Here is a 16,211-nt window from a genome sequence, read left to right on the forward strand (position 1 = left end):
ATGCTTTTAATATTCCAACACTTTTTGGGGAACATATCTGAAAAATAGATAAACCACATTGATTTGCAATACTTACTTGTTAATGGGCAACAACTCATTTGGTCTTTTGATGGTACTGTCTGTTTTTGTATCACTGTCATACAACCTTTGCACATCTCTTCCAGTTCGCAGTGGTGGGCCTAACTTGTCCGTCTTACTATTAAAATATATAAAGGTGTACCCATAAGGAGTTGGCTAGTTTGCTATTTATATTATTGCAAGTATTTCAAACAAGTAGTCACAATTAAACATTTATCTTCCTCATCAGAACTCTAACTTTTGAAATTGAATTATTCTTATCTGGGACAGTCAGACTTCAAACTTTTAGTGAACACATTAACTTCAGGTTTCAGAGTAGCAGCTGTGTTAGTCTGTATCTGCAAAAAGAACAGGAGTACTTGTGGCACCTTAGAGAATAACAAATTTATTAGAGCATAAGCTTTCATGGGCTACAGCCCACTTCATCGGAGGCACAGAATGGAACATATAGTAAAAAGATATAAGTCATTTACAATCCTGGTCTTCCAAAAGGCACTTGCTTCACAAGTATCAGAGTTTATTAGGACTAGTCTGTCTTCAACAGTCATGCAGATTATTAAAATTAGGTTATCTCAAATGATGTTATTTAATGATTGACAATTTCACAATAAACTGGGTACACTGTATCATTATAAAGTAAAATTCATCATGGCAATGAAGCAGACCAGAGAGCTCATAGGCAGAACTCATACAAACTTAACTGAGGGCTTGTCTACCCAAACATTTAATTTGTGGCAAACTGGAGCATGAATCTATCCCATACTCACCAGCTGCTCACTATCTATCTATGTGGACCCTGCTGCCATGCACAAACAGTTCCTTAGCGTGCTTTGATCTACATTGCTTTGAAACAGGAGTAGATCAAAGCACTCCAAAGAACTGTTAGTGCACGACAGTTAGTATGCAGCTGACTATTGCGGGGTAGATTCACACTCCAGCTTGCTGTGAACTAAACATCTGTGTAGACAAACCCTTGGATAAGATGGTGGGAAGGGATGAGAAAAATGCTATCTTCTTCCAGTCAAAGATTACCTGTAAAGGGAGAAGTGGTCTGTTCTCCCTCTCCCTTTCCAGAAGTTCCCGAGCATGACTCTAAAACAATGCAATATGCCTTCTATTCTTCCTCTCAGTGTCATGCAAACCTGGAGCCCATCATCCCAAGAGAAATAAGGTCTCCTGCCTTCCATCCAAAGTGTTAGAGATTCAAATAGTCAGATTTAGAGGAGAACTAACCCTGAGAAAACAGGTATTACTTACTCTCTTAAACTATGCATGCATTCCCAGAACGAATAGAATCTTGTTAGAATGTTAAGAGATTGCATTGCAAAACTTTTATATCTTTGACAAACCATAATCAGTTTTCACCAGATCAGTGAAAGGCTCATCTGACTCACAGGAAATATGTCCCTGCAAAATTTAAAGTTGCTATCATCTGCCACAATGTTCTAGGACTATTCAAAGAGTCATGCTTTAAAAAAAAAAATCAATGAAAAAGTGTGTTCCCCCATCACCACCACTTTATTCTCAAAAATGGTTGAAGGTTTTATGCCCAAATTTAAAAAAAAACAAAAAGCCATTCCTGGTCAGAGAACATATTTCTGAAACTTCAGTTAGAAGTTAGAAGAAAAAGACATGGGGAAAAATAAAAACTGAAAATAACCTCTTTGTACAGAAGTTGCTACATTCTCTGTCTATAATAAGCCCTGCCCTCAAAGTTATGTCACTGGAAAGTCTGAGAAGGCAAAAGCACTTAATTTCCAAAATCTCATGGGGGAGAGGGAAGGAGAACTTTATTTTTGTTATGTGCCAAAACTGATTCAGCAAACTCCGTAAGATTTTTAAAAATAAAGTTCATGGCATTGAAATGTAATTTTAGTATTGGCTTCATAGCCTTGTAATTCATCAACATTCCCTCAGCTTTGCTCTGGCTTTTAATAACCCATGAAAATTAGTTATTTACCTTGTATATCTCTCTAACACGAATATTATACTTCAATCATTTCTACAGTATCGTCATCTTAAAGATGCTGAATTCATGCGGTTTGCAAGATACTACAGAAATGCAGTAAGGCTTTGCACAGCTCTTGAAACTCACATTACCTCAATGGAGCGTCAGCAGAAACGGCTATACAATAAATAACATGATCAACAATATGAAATACAGTTGCCATGGCAATATAGCTGACCTTAAAAATCCAAGCTAATTGAGTCGTTTACTTTGTTGGTAGGAATTTGAGGTCAGCACAGTCAGAAAGATGATGTTTCTAGGTGTGGAACTGATCAGGACGTATATGCGTTTAAGCAGTCCTCAATAGAGAATTAAAGCTGTGTAAGAATTGTGTATGAATGTATTTTAAAGACTAACTAAAATAGCTGGCAGAAACAAAGGGATTTTAAAAAGATTGTGGCAGAACTGCTTGTGAAGACATTTCTAGGATTGGATAGGTCTTCAGAATCTGCATACAGTAAACTTTAGCCACAACAGACAGCATTATTGCCAACATCAGGCATGACCTCCAACAGACCTGCCTTTTACCATTATAAAATGGAAATGCTAATTAGAGCTAATCAGATATTTTTGATAACACTTTTTTGGTCAGCAAATGCCAATTTGACAAAAGTGAAACCCTTTGCCGGAAAGGATCAATTTGAAGAATTTCCCAATCTGAAAAATATTTGGAAAAAATTTTCAAGTTGTTGAAATGTCCTGTTTGGACATTTTCTAAATGAAAAACTTTCATTTCTTAGGCAGAAACACATTTTGGTTTCAAAATATAAGTGAATGTATAGTAAAAAAAAAATTAAAAAAAAAAAGATTGAAATCAACATTAAATGTTTCAAAATTATCTAAATGAGATGTTTCTACTAACTGGATCAGAAATGGGGGGAGGAGAGGGTTGGTTCATGGCTATTACTGAGATTTTAACCTTTTGTCCTGATTTGGGATGGGAAAAATATTTGAAGTCTCAAAAATTCTCATGGGATGGGAAAACCGTTTCCCACCACCCAGCTCTAATTCAATGGACATAATAAACTTTAATCCTATCACCATTTCATTTTCCAACCCCAGTTCACAAATCCAGTCAACCATTGAGCTATCCCTTCCCCCAATCTGCTACAGAAACTGATTTAAGTAGTAGGTTCCATACAACAGTTAGTAGTTCTGCAGTTTCATATTTGAGTTCTTCAGAACTCTTGGTTGAATACCATCTGGTCCTAGTGACTTACTGCTGTGTAATTTATTAATGTGTGCCAAAACCTCCTCTACTGACATCTCAATCTGGGACAGTTCCTCCTCCTAAAAAACAATGGGTTGGGTATTGGGGGGGTCTCCCCTAAATCCTCAGCTGTGAAGACCAATGCAAAGAATTTATCTGGCTTCTCTGCAGTGGCCCTGTCTTCCCAGAGTGTTCCTTTAGCACCTCAGTTGTCCAGTAGTCTCACTGACTGTTTGGTAGGCTTCCTGCTTCTGATATATTTAAAAGTAATCGCTGTTAGTTTTTTGTTTTTAGCTAGTTGCTCTTCCAAATTCTTTCCTGGCCTTCCTTATTATATTTTTACATTTGACTTGCCAGCATTTATGCTTCCTATTATCCTCAGTAGGATCTGACTTCCAATTTTTAAAGGATGCCATTTTGCCTCTAAACACGTTTTTTTACTCTGCTGTTTAGAATTACAACATAAAATGGAGCTACAGAATTTTCTTATTACAGAATTGTTTAAAAGCAACAGTGCATTTTAGAAATCACCTTTAAAACAGTTGTGGTTAATTGCCTTATCTGAATAGCAATTCTTTTTAACAAGTCTCATGCAGCAGTGAAGGAATGCCACCTAGAGGGCAAGGGTAAAGCTGCATCCTTATGCGTTTTACTTTTAACTGCTAGTAGATTCTTCTAATTTTAGCTATCTGTGCACAAATATCTTATCTGCGCTCCCTTCCCCCTACCACACAACATACCTACTGTAATTCTAGTAGTGAGAGACATATTGTCTGGACTACAAATAATACATTGCATTTCTGTATCTTTCATCTGAGGACCTCAAAGCACTTTAATATTGTGAATCAATTAAGCCTCACAACATCTTTGTAACAGGTATAGGACCACTTTATCTAATACAGAAATGGTTGTTTAATAATATACAGAAGCACTATTCCACAGTTTATCATAGGACGTGAAGAACACTGTATTTAGTTGAAAATTCAGGCATGATTTAGTTAGAGTGAATACAATTATTCAAGTTGGAATATGGCCAGGACATTGGGGTTCATCTGCTTATTTTCCTGAAAACTGTGTGGACCCTTTTAATGCCTAAAAGTGATCGAGACCTTCGTTTTATGTTTCACTTGAAATATACTACTTCCAACAGCACACTGTCCCACAACTCCATGCTCAATAAATTGGTTCAGTATTGACTCAGAGGAAAAAATGACACTTCCTGCAGCATGTTACTTGGAGGTCTGTCATCCTAGTACTAACTATGCCTGAACTTGTTTATCTTGTATGGTATAATGAAAGCACAGAGCAGTACAGTAAAATTAAAGGTAAGGTATGTAACATTCTTTTACTGTTTAAACTACTAATCCATAACAAAGTAAATAAGAGAATAAACTCTTATGCTTTGGCTTTATGAAGGTAATTTTTGAAGGTCTTAAAGCTCCATTTGTATTTTTAAAAGGAATTTATTCTTCTATATTTCTCGATGCAATTTAGTTGTATTTTAAATAATAAATGTTTTCATATGAAAAAATGTTTCATCTTGATAGAAACTTTATTTTAATTTACCCTTTCAGAATGTTGATCATTAGACTTCCTCTCATTATACTCTGTTCTGATTTATGTGGATATTACATAGAAAGAGCTACATTTTTCTCATTTTACAGATACGAAACAGTTACAGAGATTAAGGCCAAAATTTTCAAAGGTGTCCATTAACTTTGGGTGTCCAACTTGAGATGCCTAGGGCCTGATTTTTCAGAGAACGGAACACTTTTATAGCCCTTTATATTTTCAAAGCACAGCTGCTATTGACTTCATCTGCTGCTATGGGTACTTTAGCACTTCTGCAAATCCATCTGTAGGGTCTCAAGTTGGGCACCCAGAAAATGAGGGACACAGTATCAGTGGCCAGCTGTGAAAAATTTGTTTTCAGTGACTTGCCCAGCATCACACAGGAACTATTTAGCAGAGGCACAGATAGAATCAAGTTCTCAGCAGGGGCATTCAACTGCCTCAACCATGAGGACATCCTTTCTCTTCCTGCCATTCCCTACCCCACTCCCTACACACCTTCCTTTGCAACAAATGAAGCAGGGGTCCTACAGTGAAGTCTCCTTCATTGTATAACCCTGGTTTATGCCCAAATCAGGTCTATACCATGTACTGAATGAGGCAGGGGACTGTGGGGAAAAAAAACAGTATGTCATTATGTAATTAAAGAGTCCACATAAGTGGGCCAAATAAAGGCAACCTTAATTCTAGCATTCCCTAACTTCTGAGTGCTTGATTTTATAAACCTTAATAATGATCTTTTAATGTAGTATTTTTCCAATGTAATTTAAGTTTAAAAAAAATTCTGTAAAAACAAAGTTCATCTAGGAACATCTTATTGACATCCATAAGGGTCATCAGTAGGTTTGTGACTTCTAGATTCAGAGAACAGACTTCCACCTCTTAAACTAACAGAATAACTGGTAGCAGTAGTAGGCTGTTATCCTCTATGCAGACCAGCCAGTACAGATGTGCTTTTAGAACTTACAACTATTTAGAAGCATGAACTTTAAACTGGAATTATCCACACCACAGTTGGAAAGATTATGGAAGGAGCAGAAAAACAGGGAGCCAACAGGAAAGCCACAGGCTAAATAACATTTCTGAAAATTATATTTAAAAGTTTTAAAAACTGAAGGAATCGTAAATTGGAAGGAATACCACTGCATATTTGTGCAAGTTTTAAATTGCTCTGCTTTAAAAACGTTGTCTTTAGATAAAAATTCATTTCACTGCTTGAAAATAATGTCTAGTCAGTTATGCAATTCTCTAAATAAAGTTTGCTCCAAGCCATATGTAAGATGCTGCTTAAAGCACTCATCTGAAGTGGCCATACAGGTGTTCTTTAATTTCTGGGGGCTGGTCTACACTATAGCTGAAAGGTTTCAGAATAGCAGCCACGTTAGTCTGTATTCGCAAAAAGAAAAGGAGTACTTGTGGCACCTTAGAGCCTAACCAATTTATTTGAGCATAAGCTTTCGTGAGCTACTGAAGTGAGCAGTAGCTCACAAAAGCTTATGCTCAAATAAATTGGTTAGGCTCTAAGGTGCCACAAGTACTCCTTTTCTTTTTACTATAGCTGTAAGTCAACCAATGTTACGGTAATGTAACTGAAGTTTACGTAACTTAGGTCAATGCGGTGTATCGACGGGAGACACTCTCTCGCCAACTCACTTTACTCTTCATGGGGAGCTGGAGTACAGGAGTCGATGGGAGAATGCTCTGCCATTGCTTTAGATGGTCTTCACCAGACCCACTAAATCGACACCGCTGAATCAGTCGCAACAGTGCAGATCTAGCCATAAGTATAGACAAGCCCTAAGTATCAGAAGAGGAAATGGAAGATGTTTTCCTTTATTTTCTTCCTTTCCCTATTACATTTCCTAAAGCAGAGACAGATTGAAGGAAACATGCTCAGTGAACAAATGAACTGGGAAATTAGTTCAACTGGGAATTCTAAAGAGGGAAGAGTCAGACCTACCCCCTCGTCACCAATAGACAGGGTGACCAGATAGCAAGTGTGAAAAATCAGGACGGGGGTAGGGGGTAATAGGAGCCCATATAAAAAAAAAGCCCCAAATATCAGGACTGTCCCTATAAAATTGGGACATCTGGTCACCTTACCAATAGAGACTGACTGGGGAGCTCTGCCCACAGCAGGAGACCTCTTGACAGACAGCTTGGGCTTAGTGCTGAGTCAGGAGCCATCATAGCCACTCTATCACTGCCTGGACCTGTTCCCTCATCACCAAGAGAGCCTATAATTGGAAAGCTCTGCCCATAGCAGAGGACCATTGCAAACAGAGGGACTCAGAGCCAGGCTGAGATCATACTGTCTGTGGGTGTTTCTATTTTGTAATCTTGTCCATCTGCCACTCACCATACCACTTTTCTGCATCATAGCATCTATCCTCCTCCTCCCTCGCCACACTGGCTCCATCTCCCCTCTCTGGTTACCCACCCTCCTTTACAGTTCCCACCACCTCTGGCTACTCTTATTCCCCTCTCCATCCCAAACTCCTTCCTGCCTTCCACCACTACAAATTCAGGTCCTACATCTGCATCCTCCTCCTCACCTCTGGTGACATTTGCCCCAACCCTGGCCATCACTCCATCTCCCACACTCATTCCTGGCACTATGTGTGACCCCCTCATTCCACCATTCCTAACCTCACACTTAGGTCCCTTGATCCCCATTCACTGGTCCCCTTTTCTTGCTCTCTCAGGAATGCCCACTCCACCTCTAAAATAATCACAGCTATCCACCACCTCTTTATATCTTGTTCCTTTCAGCTCCTGGCTCTCACAGGGGCCTGGATCCCTTTGACTGGTACTGCCTCTGCAGCTGCCCTCTCCTCTTTACACACTCCCTGATGTGGATCAGACTGGGGAGGGGGGAGAGGGAGTACTGGGTTTCTCCTCTCCCATTTCTGCACTTCCAACACTCTCCTCCTCCCCCTTTCCCACTCGTTTTCCTCTTCTGAACATCACTTCTCTGGCTCCTCTTCTCTCCTTCCTCTATGCTGCCATCATCTATCACCCACCAAACTCCTTCTCATCAGCTGGGAATGGGCGACAGAGAATGGATCACTTGATGATTACCTGTTCTGTTCATTCCCTCTGGGGCACCTGGCATTGGCCGTTGTCGGAAGACAGGAAACTGGGCTAGATGGATCTTTGGTCTGACCCAGTATGGCCATTCTTATGTTCAGCCTTTCTCCCTAATTTCAACTCCTGGCTCTCTCTCCTCCTCACAATCTCCCACATTCATCCTCAGTGACTTCAACTTCCATTTTAATGGCCCACCTGACCCCTTAGCTGTACATTTCCTCACCCTCCCAAGCCCATGGCTGTTCCCTCAACCTTTTCATTCCACCTGCAGCCATGGATCAACTCTTCCAGTCCCCAAGAAGGCCATTCACTTGGCTTGGTTTTTACCAACCATGGTGCACTCTCTCTCTCTCTGAGCTCTCTGTTGCTGAGTTCCCCCTCTCCAAACTGATCACCTGGTCTCTTTCAGCAGTGTTCCTCCCACACCAACCCTTACTCTCAGGTCCTGTCAGTCAGCCTTTCCATGACTTCCAGTCCTTCAGCACGGATGGCTCATTGTCTGCTCTCAGTCCCCTCCTCTCTGCTTTCTCTCCCCACCTCTTCCATGGCTGTTGATTCTTTCCATGCTTCACTCTTCTCTACCCTTAACTACTTTGCCCCTCTCTCCCATCACAACCCCATTCGGCTGTTTCCCCTCACAATACAAACATGCTGTAGAATTTTTCCTTCTTAAAAAAAAAAAAGAACAGAAACTTTAACCACATTTGCTTTTCTAACCACCACCTCATGTCCCTTTCTCCTCTAAGCTCACTGAGTGCACTGTTTTCAATCCTTGTCTGGAGTTCCTCTCCTCCATGCTAGACCCTCTCCAATCTGGCATTCACCCCTTCCACTCCATTGAAACTGCTCTAGTCACAGTTTCTAATGACCTTTTCCTAGCTGAAGTTCAGAACCAGTACTCCATCCCCATTCTCCTTGACCTGTCAGTTGCTTTTGACACATTTGGCTTCTGTAACTCTGGTTCTTGTTCTATCTCTCTAATTACTCCTTCAGTCCTCCAGAGGATCGTCATCATCCACTGTCAAACTTTCTGTGGGGGTTCCACACACTTCTGTCCTTGGTCCCCATCTCTTCTCCCTCTACATCTTATCTCTGGGTAATCTCATCTGCAAACATAAATTCAACTACCATCTATGCTGAAAACTCAAAGATCTACTTCTCTACTTCAGACTTGTCTCCTTCTGTCTAAACTAAAATCTCAGCCTCTCTCTCTTTGACATCTCCTCATGGATGTCTAGCCATCAGTTCAAACTCAACTTGGCTAAAACAGAGCTCCCAATATTCCCACCCCTATCCTAAGTCCTCCTCGCTACCTACTTTCACGATCACTGTGGACAACACCACTTCCTGCATGTTACTCGGACCCATAACCTGGGTGTCACCTTTGACTTGGACCTCTCACTCTAGGTCATCACATATACACTATGTCAAAGTCTTCTTGATTCTTTCTGCATAACATCTTTCAGAGACTGCCTTTCTTATCCATCCACACAGCTAAAACTCTCAATCAGGCTCGCATCATTTCATTTCTTGATCACTACAAACACACACCTTTTTCTCAGACCCTGACAAATCTAACTTTGCGTTGTTCACATCCATTCAGATTGCTACTGCAAAGATGATTCTCCTCACCCATTGCTTCGACAATGCCAACCCTCTATATAAATCTCCTCAATGACATCCTCTCTCCACCACATCAGACATAAGCTACTTATTTTTACTTCCTGGTCCCTACACAGCCTATCACCACCCTACTTATTTTCATAAAATCATAGAAATGTACTGTTGGAAGGGACCTAAAGACATCATCAAGTCCATCTTCCTGCACTGTGGGAGGACCAAGTAAACCTAGACCATCCCTGACAGGTGTTTGTCCAACCTGTTTTTAAAAGCCTCCAATAATGGCGATTCCATAACCTCCCCTGGAAGCCTGTTGCAGGGTTTAATTACCCTTATAGTTAGAAAGTTTTTCCTAACATTTAACTTAAATCTCCCTTGCTGCAGATTAAGCCAACTACTTCTTGTCCTACCTTCAGTGGCTATGGAGAACAATTGATTGATTGATTTATAACAGCCCTTAACACATTTAAAAACTGTTATCAGGTCGCCCTTCAGTCTTCTTTTCTCAAGACTAAACATGTCCAGTTTTTTTAACCTTTCCTCATAGGTCACATTTCCTAAACCTTTTATCATTTTTGTTGCTCTCCCCATTTGTCCACATCTTTCCTAAACTACTGTGCCTAGAACTGGACACAGTACTCCAGCTGAGGCCTCGCCAGCATTGAGCAGAGTGAGACAGTTAACCTCCCATGTTTTCATATGACACTCCTGTTAATACACCCCAGAATGATAGCCTTTTTTGCAGATGAATCACATTGTTGATTTATATTCAATATGTGATCCACTGTAACCCGCAGATCCTTTTCAGCAGTACTACCACTTAGCCAGTTATTCCCAGATGTTGTAGTTATGCATTTGATTTTTAATTCCTAAGTGAAGTATTTTACACTTGTCTTTTACTGAATTTTATCTTGAATTCAGACCAATTTTCAAATTTGTCAGGGTCTTTTTGAATTCTAATCTGTCCTCCAAAGTGCTTGTAATCCTTCCTAACTTAGTGTTATCTGAGTATTTTATAAGCATACCCTCCACTCCATTATCCAAGTCATTAATTAAAATATTGACTAGTACCAGACCAAGGACTGATCCTGCAGGACTCCATTAGATATGCCCTCCCATTTTGACAGCAAACCATTGACAACTACTCTGAGTATGTCATCTCTCATTTACTATCAAAATGTCTATGATACCAGCCTTCACTTCCCACTCGTTAAATTTTCAAAGAAGCAACTTCGTGCTTTCTCCCATGTTACCCATCCTCCTTCAAAACCCTCCTTTTCCATGATGCCTACAAAAAAAGCTTGGCAACAGTTAGACCATTAGTGTGCGGATACCACTGCCTATCATGCTGACTAATATGGTCTCAGTACTTCTTGGTATTCCTCTGTCTGTCTGTCTCCAACTGTCTCGTCTTATCTCTTAGACTGTAAGCTCTTTGGGATGGAATCCATCTTTTTGTTCTGTGTTTCTACAGTGCAAAGCACGATGTGGTCCTGGTCCATGACTGGGGCTCTTAAGCACTATGATAATACAAATAATAATAATATAAAAGCAACAATTTCTAACTTTACAGGTCGGCATCATTTCTTCCTTTTCTTTTTCTCCTTCTATTTCCTTATTTCTTTCTCCTCTTCTCTTCAATATTTCTGTTTTTAACTTTCTAATTCTCATTTATTTTCTTACCCTTTCCTGTATGCCTACTTATCTCTTTGTCTTTACCTCCCATCTCTTTCTTGCACACATCCCTTCATGCTTCCCCCATCATGTTCCTCACAGTACATGCTTATCCTTCCCTTTAAGGCATACACAAAAAAACACCTACCCTGTTTCTTGAACTGCATGAGGCTGTGACAGGAGCACTCTGGGGAACAGTGAGCCCATGAAGCTAGCTGCTGGAGGAGGGAAGAACTAGGAAAGGCTGCCGCAGAATGGGGGAGGAGAAGCTGGATTGAGGTAGGTCAGGAGGATGGAGCTATGGAAATGGCTGGGAACTGAGCTGATCCATAGGGGGCTAAGCCTTCTCAACATCATATCCTTTTGTTTACATAGTCAAGGAGGCATTTGTCAAGCTTGATGGCCCTTAAACTTACCACTTCCTAAACTGTAAACATAGCGTGCTATGTAAACATACCACGCCAAATTCATCTTTGGTTCATACACAGAAAAGTCAACAGAGTTAAATCAGGGATGAAATTGGCCCATTTCATCTCTACCATTAATAGAAAGAATAGTAATTAGTTTAAATTATATCGATAGCACAGTGAACAACTAACATTTTCAAAATTATCATCAGGGACAAATCAAACATTAACTACAAAATTAATGTGGACTTACCCTGTTTGTGGGCTTGTCATGCTCACTGAATTTTTATGAGCTGGAGATAAGGTCTGAATTTTGCTTCCAGAAGGCCCACCTGTAGATAACACTTTACTCGTAGGTGTACCTTACGATATAAAGAAGCTAATATTAGATTTTGCTCCTAGATGCAAAAATAGTATTCTTGTACGATATCATGTACTGCCCACTTTGGAATCATTACACTACTACTTAAAAATAATTTCTGAATATATAATGGCATTAGCAAAAGTACTAATCATTACCTAGAAAATTCACAGAAGCACACTGAGACAATAAGGTCTATTGTATTCTAAAATATGGGGCATTGGTTGGTGTGTTCTGCATTTTAAAGAAAATTCTATAATGCATAGGGCCTGCATAACTGTAATAATGAATTTCACAGATATAAATAATAGGTGCCTATTTGCGACTAGAATAGGGCCCAATGTTTATAGACTTTGCTTTACTATACATATTTTTTAATTCTTTAGTAGTATATGCAGTGTACAAATTTATTAGAGAATTTACCAACTAAAAGAAAAATCTGACTTCAAATCTGATCAGTTCGCAGAGGTCCCAGTTAAACAAAGTACTTAACCACATGTGTAATTTAGCATGAAAGCAGTCCCAGTGACCTCACTAGAACTATGATTAAAGATACACATGTGCTAAAGCGTCTTGATGAACTGAGACTGAAATCCCTATTTTAGGACATTTACTAAATCTTTAACTGATTTTTTGTTGCGTAAATAACTTTACAAATGATCATCATAATATGTGCTCATCACAAATGTAGCCAAAGGCCTGAGATTACAAAAAACTAGTAAAAGCAACTGGAAGAAGTATGCAAGTAAAAGCCAGTCGCCATTTAATTCACCATTCGCCATTTAATTCATGTGCTACTGTTTGAGTTCTATGAGTTCCCCATAAGAAGCTTTTATGTCCTGTCTTTTTCTGTGTGCACCACTCATAGAACTCTACAGCTACTAAAATTATACAATCTTGATTTCATAGTTTGAAATTAGTTATTTAGAAAGTAGTTGCATAATTCAAAATACCAGTTCATACCTACAACAGTTTTGCTAACATTAGTTGGCTGTGGTAAGCGTGATGAGGATGGTGTTGATCCTGCAGAAGGTGCCTTTTTAACTGTAGCTGGCTTGTACTGTAACAATGGACATAAAACTCAACTACAACATAATTAATTATTTAGCTGTTTAATCAAGTAATTAAATGTAACATGAAAGATTGTTAGCCTGTCTTCCCACCCCAGCTCCTGAAATTATCATCAGTCAGCACTGCTTCTGGAACAGTGGATGAAGAAATTGTTTCTACTGGATTGAAAGACATTTCCTATCCATTTAATGTAAAATACTGTAAAAAAGATAAAAAACAATTCTAACTGGTAGAAACTTTTAACTTGTATCCCATTGTATCTCTCCCCACCCCCCAGTATCTCCCACTGCTCATCTCTTTTAATAACCCCTAATATTATCATGCCACAACTAAAATTTTCCTCTCTTAGGAGAGTGCTCAGGAAAGTAGCCTCTTTTCTTTGTTCCAAACTCCATTCACACAGCTGGATGGTGGACCAGTTTCTGCACAGACTTGGAGCCTAGTCACCTTCAGGACATAATGCAAGATTAACTAATTTTATTTAGCTTTTTATTAACTGTTTTAGTTTGTGTTTGTTTTGTATTTCACCCTCTGAACTTAAAGCACCTAGCCCCTATGGTGAAGGTACTATAGAAAGAACAAGACATAATACATACACTCCGATCTCCCATTTGCTTCCTGTACTGTAAACCTAACATCATTCTTGACCATTAGCATTTTCCTTCTCCTCCTATATCTCTCATGTCCAGAAATCTGCCTATCATCATCTAGACAACCATGTATATGTAAGTTACTTTTCTAACTGTGCGTCTGTGGGCACTGAATGTAATCTTATTGTAGGTCTTCCATCTCCTCCCAATAACTAAGTGCAACTTCCATCTCAGTAGTCTGCTCAAGTAGCTATTCAGACAATGGATATACAAAATACTGCTATCCAACTTCTCATATGTCCCATGAAGCAGAACCATAACTGTCATAGTCTAGTACCTTCATTTGCTCCCCAGTTGTTTCAGAATCCAGTTAAAATTGCATTTCTTGTTTTTATGATGTTCTATGAACTTGTTTCAACCTAGTTTACAAACCTTGCCTCTCTGTACTCATCATCCTAATGCTTCCACGAACCTTCAGTAATTTGTTTATGCAGAAGTCTGGAGAGCTATTTCTCTGCCATTTCCCATAATCTCCACCTATATTTATGATACAGCTTTCTTTTCTCTGACTCCTATCATCTGGGAAAGTCTTCCTGCATCTCCACACCTGATTAACTCTCATCCAAAAACCCAAACTTTTCCCTTGTCTATGCCTCTGGATTTCTCACTCCCACAGCTATGTTATTCTGGACCTGTATTATTTAACTCTATAAAGCATTTTGTGATACACCTAAAATGATTAACTGACTTGGCTTAACAATCACAAAGTCATAAAATAAATCACCAGTCAAAGAAAGTATTATAATTCACCTGTGTTCGAGCAGGCAGCTTCCCTTTTGCATCAGCAGACAATTTTCCTTTATTACTAACACGTGCTGCCTGTTCCTTGCAGAAATTGATGTGCCTGTCAGCTGCATTTTCATTAAATCTTCTCTGGCAATATGGGCATTGAATGTAATCTTAAAACAAAACAAAAAGCACCTTAATTTGAAAAAGGGGACATGAACAATGACTGTTTTTTCAGGCAGTTGTGCACACACCTTATAGTAATTTCTTCTAGATTATATTTCTCTAGTTTGCTTACCAGAATGTCTACAGCAGTGTTTCCCAAACTTGGGACACCGCTTGTTCAGGGAAAGCCCCTGGCGGGCTGGGCCGGTTTGTTTACCTGCTGCATCAGCAGGTTTGGCCTATTGCAGCTCCCACTGGCCACGGTTCGCAGCTGCAGGCCAATGGGCGCTGAGGGAAATGGTGGCTGGTACGTCCCTCGGCCCGTGCCGCTTCCCGCAGCCCCCACTGGCCTGCGGTGGCAAACCGCGGCCAGTGGGAGCCGCGATCGGCCAAACCTGCAGACACAGCAGGTAAACAAACCGGCCTGGCCCGCCAGGGTCTTTCCCTGAACAAGCAGCGTCCCAAGTTTGGGAAACACCGTCCTACAGGATTGTGTCAAAAGCCTAATTAAAATTCAAGATATATCATTTCTACAGCTGCCTTGCAGCCACTACGTCCCTTTGCATTTGAAGGCCCTTAGTTATGGTTGGGGTTTGAAGTACATTTTCAAAAACTTTACTACTTAAGTCCCAAAAGATAACAACTGCAATTTCAAGTTTTCACTGATAGTTTTCAAGCAAGTGAATAATCCACCTTGCATATTGAAGGCAATACGAAAGAATGAGGTCACATACGGATAAGGGGAAACTGAATCAAGGGGAAAATGTAGCTCACGTTAGAGGCATTCTTAAACAGGCTAATTTGTGGGGGCGTTGTAATTCAGGATGAACTTAATCACCATTGTGACAGTCTCTCTTACTTTACAAAAACAACTTTTGTTAGCTTTGCAAAAGCTAGGAAGAGCTACGCTAAAATTTATAACAATGAAAGACAATCCTGGCTTCTATGTTCAAATATGTTTCCTTAGAGATGGTAAATTTCAAGGAGCAAATATACTTGGGTCTTTAGAGGTAAAGCTGCAAAACATTCAGCATGTCTGAAACTACCCTTTAAGATATGGATGCCAGACTCAACAGGCTACAGTAATCAATGTTCACATAGCTTCAATGTTTTGACCTTACACAGAGGAATGGTGATAAAAAGAGATTAGTCCAGTATAGCAACATACAACTTAACAGGCTGGTAGGCTTCTTCACATAAGTGCTGAGTGAGGAAGGAAAGGAGAGTGTCCTGCATTGGTGGTTACCTTTAAAATTACACAAATAGCATCAAATCAACAATAAATGATGGCAGTGCCCAAGCAGTGTACCATAAGATTCACTATACTGGATTAAACTAGTTCTTCATTTAGCCCAGTGTCCTGTCTCCAATATCGGCCATTACAGATGGTGCCAGAAATTCTGAATGAGTAATTATAGAAGAAACTGCTCACGGGGAAGAATTTTTCCCAATCTCCTCAGAGGGAGCATGATCTGAAACCCAACAGAAGTCTTTCCATTTACTTCAATGGGCTTTAAATCAGAACCTTAGAGGTTAGCTTAAGTCCTTAAGCATCAGGGTTTGTATCCCTTCCAAACTG

At 39.8% G+C, this 16,211-nt stretch overlaps 1 protein-coding gene across 2 annotated transcripts in view; it reads right to left on the reverse strand.

Annotated features, from left to right (window-relative positions):
* ZC2HC1A (zinc finger C2HC-type containing 1A) overlaps positions 1–16,211 on the reverse strand; it is a 60,215-nt gene that overhangs the window by 12,121 nt on the left and 31,883 nt on the right. The window contains exons 5-8 of one of the 2 annotated variants that reach the window (XM_084621972.1): positions 14,492–14,640; positions 12,984–13,080; positions 11,913–12,021; positions 77–196 (exon numbers count right to left, since the gene is read on the reverse strand). In XM_084621972.1, coding sequence (XP_084478098.1) covers positions 77–196; positions 11,913–12,021; positions 12,984–13,080; positions 14,492–14,640 — 475 coding nt within the window. The remainder of the gene's footprint in view (positions 1–76; positions 197–11,912; positions 12,022–12,983; positions 13,081–14,491; positions 14,641–16,211) is intronic. The other variant, XM_084621973.1, reaches the window with a different exon arrangement.

This window comes from Lepidochelys olivacea (genome assembly GCF_965140295.1).
Source record: "Lepidochelys olivacea isolate rLepOli2 genome assembly, chromosome: 2".
NCBI classification, from domain to species: domain Eukaryota; kingdom Metazoa; phylum Chordata; order Testudines; family Cheloniidae; genus Lepidochelys; species Lepidochelys olivacea.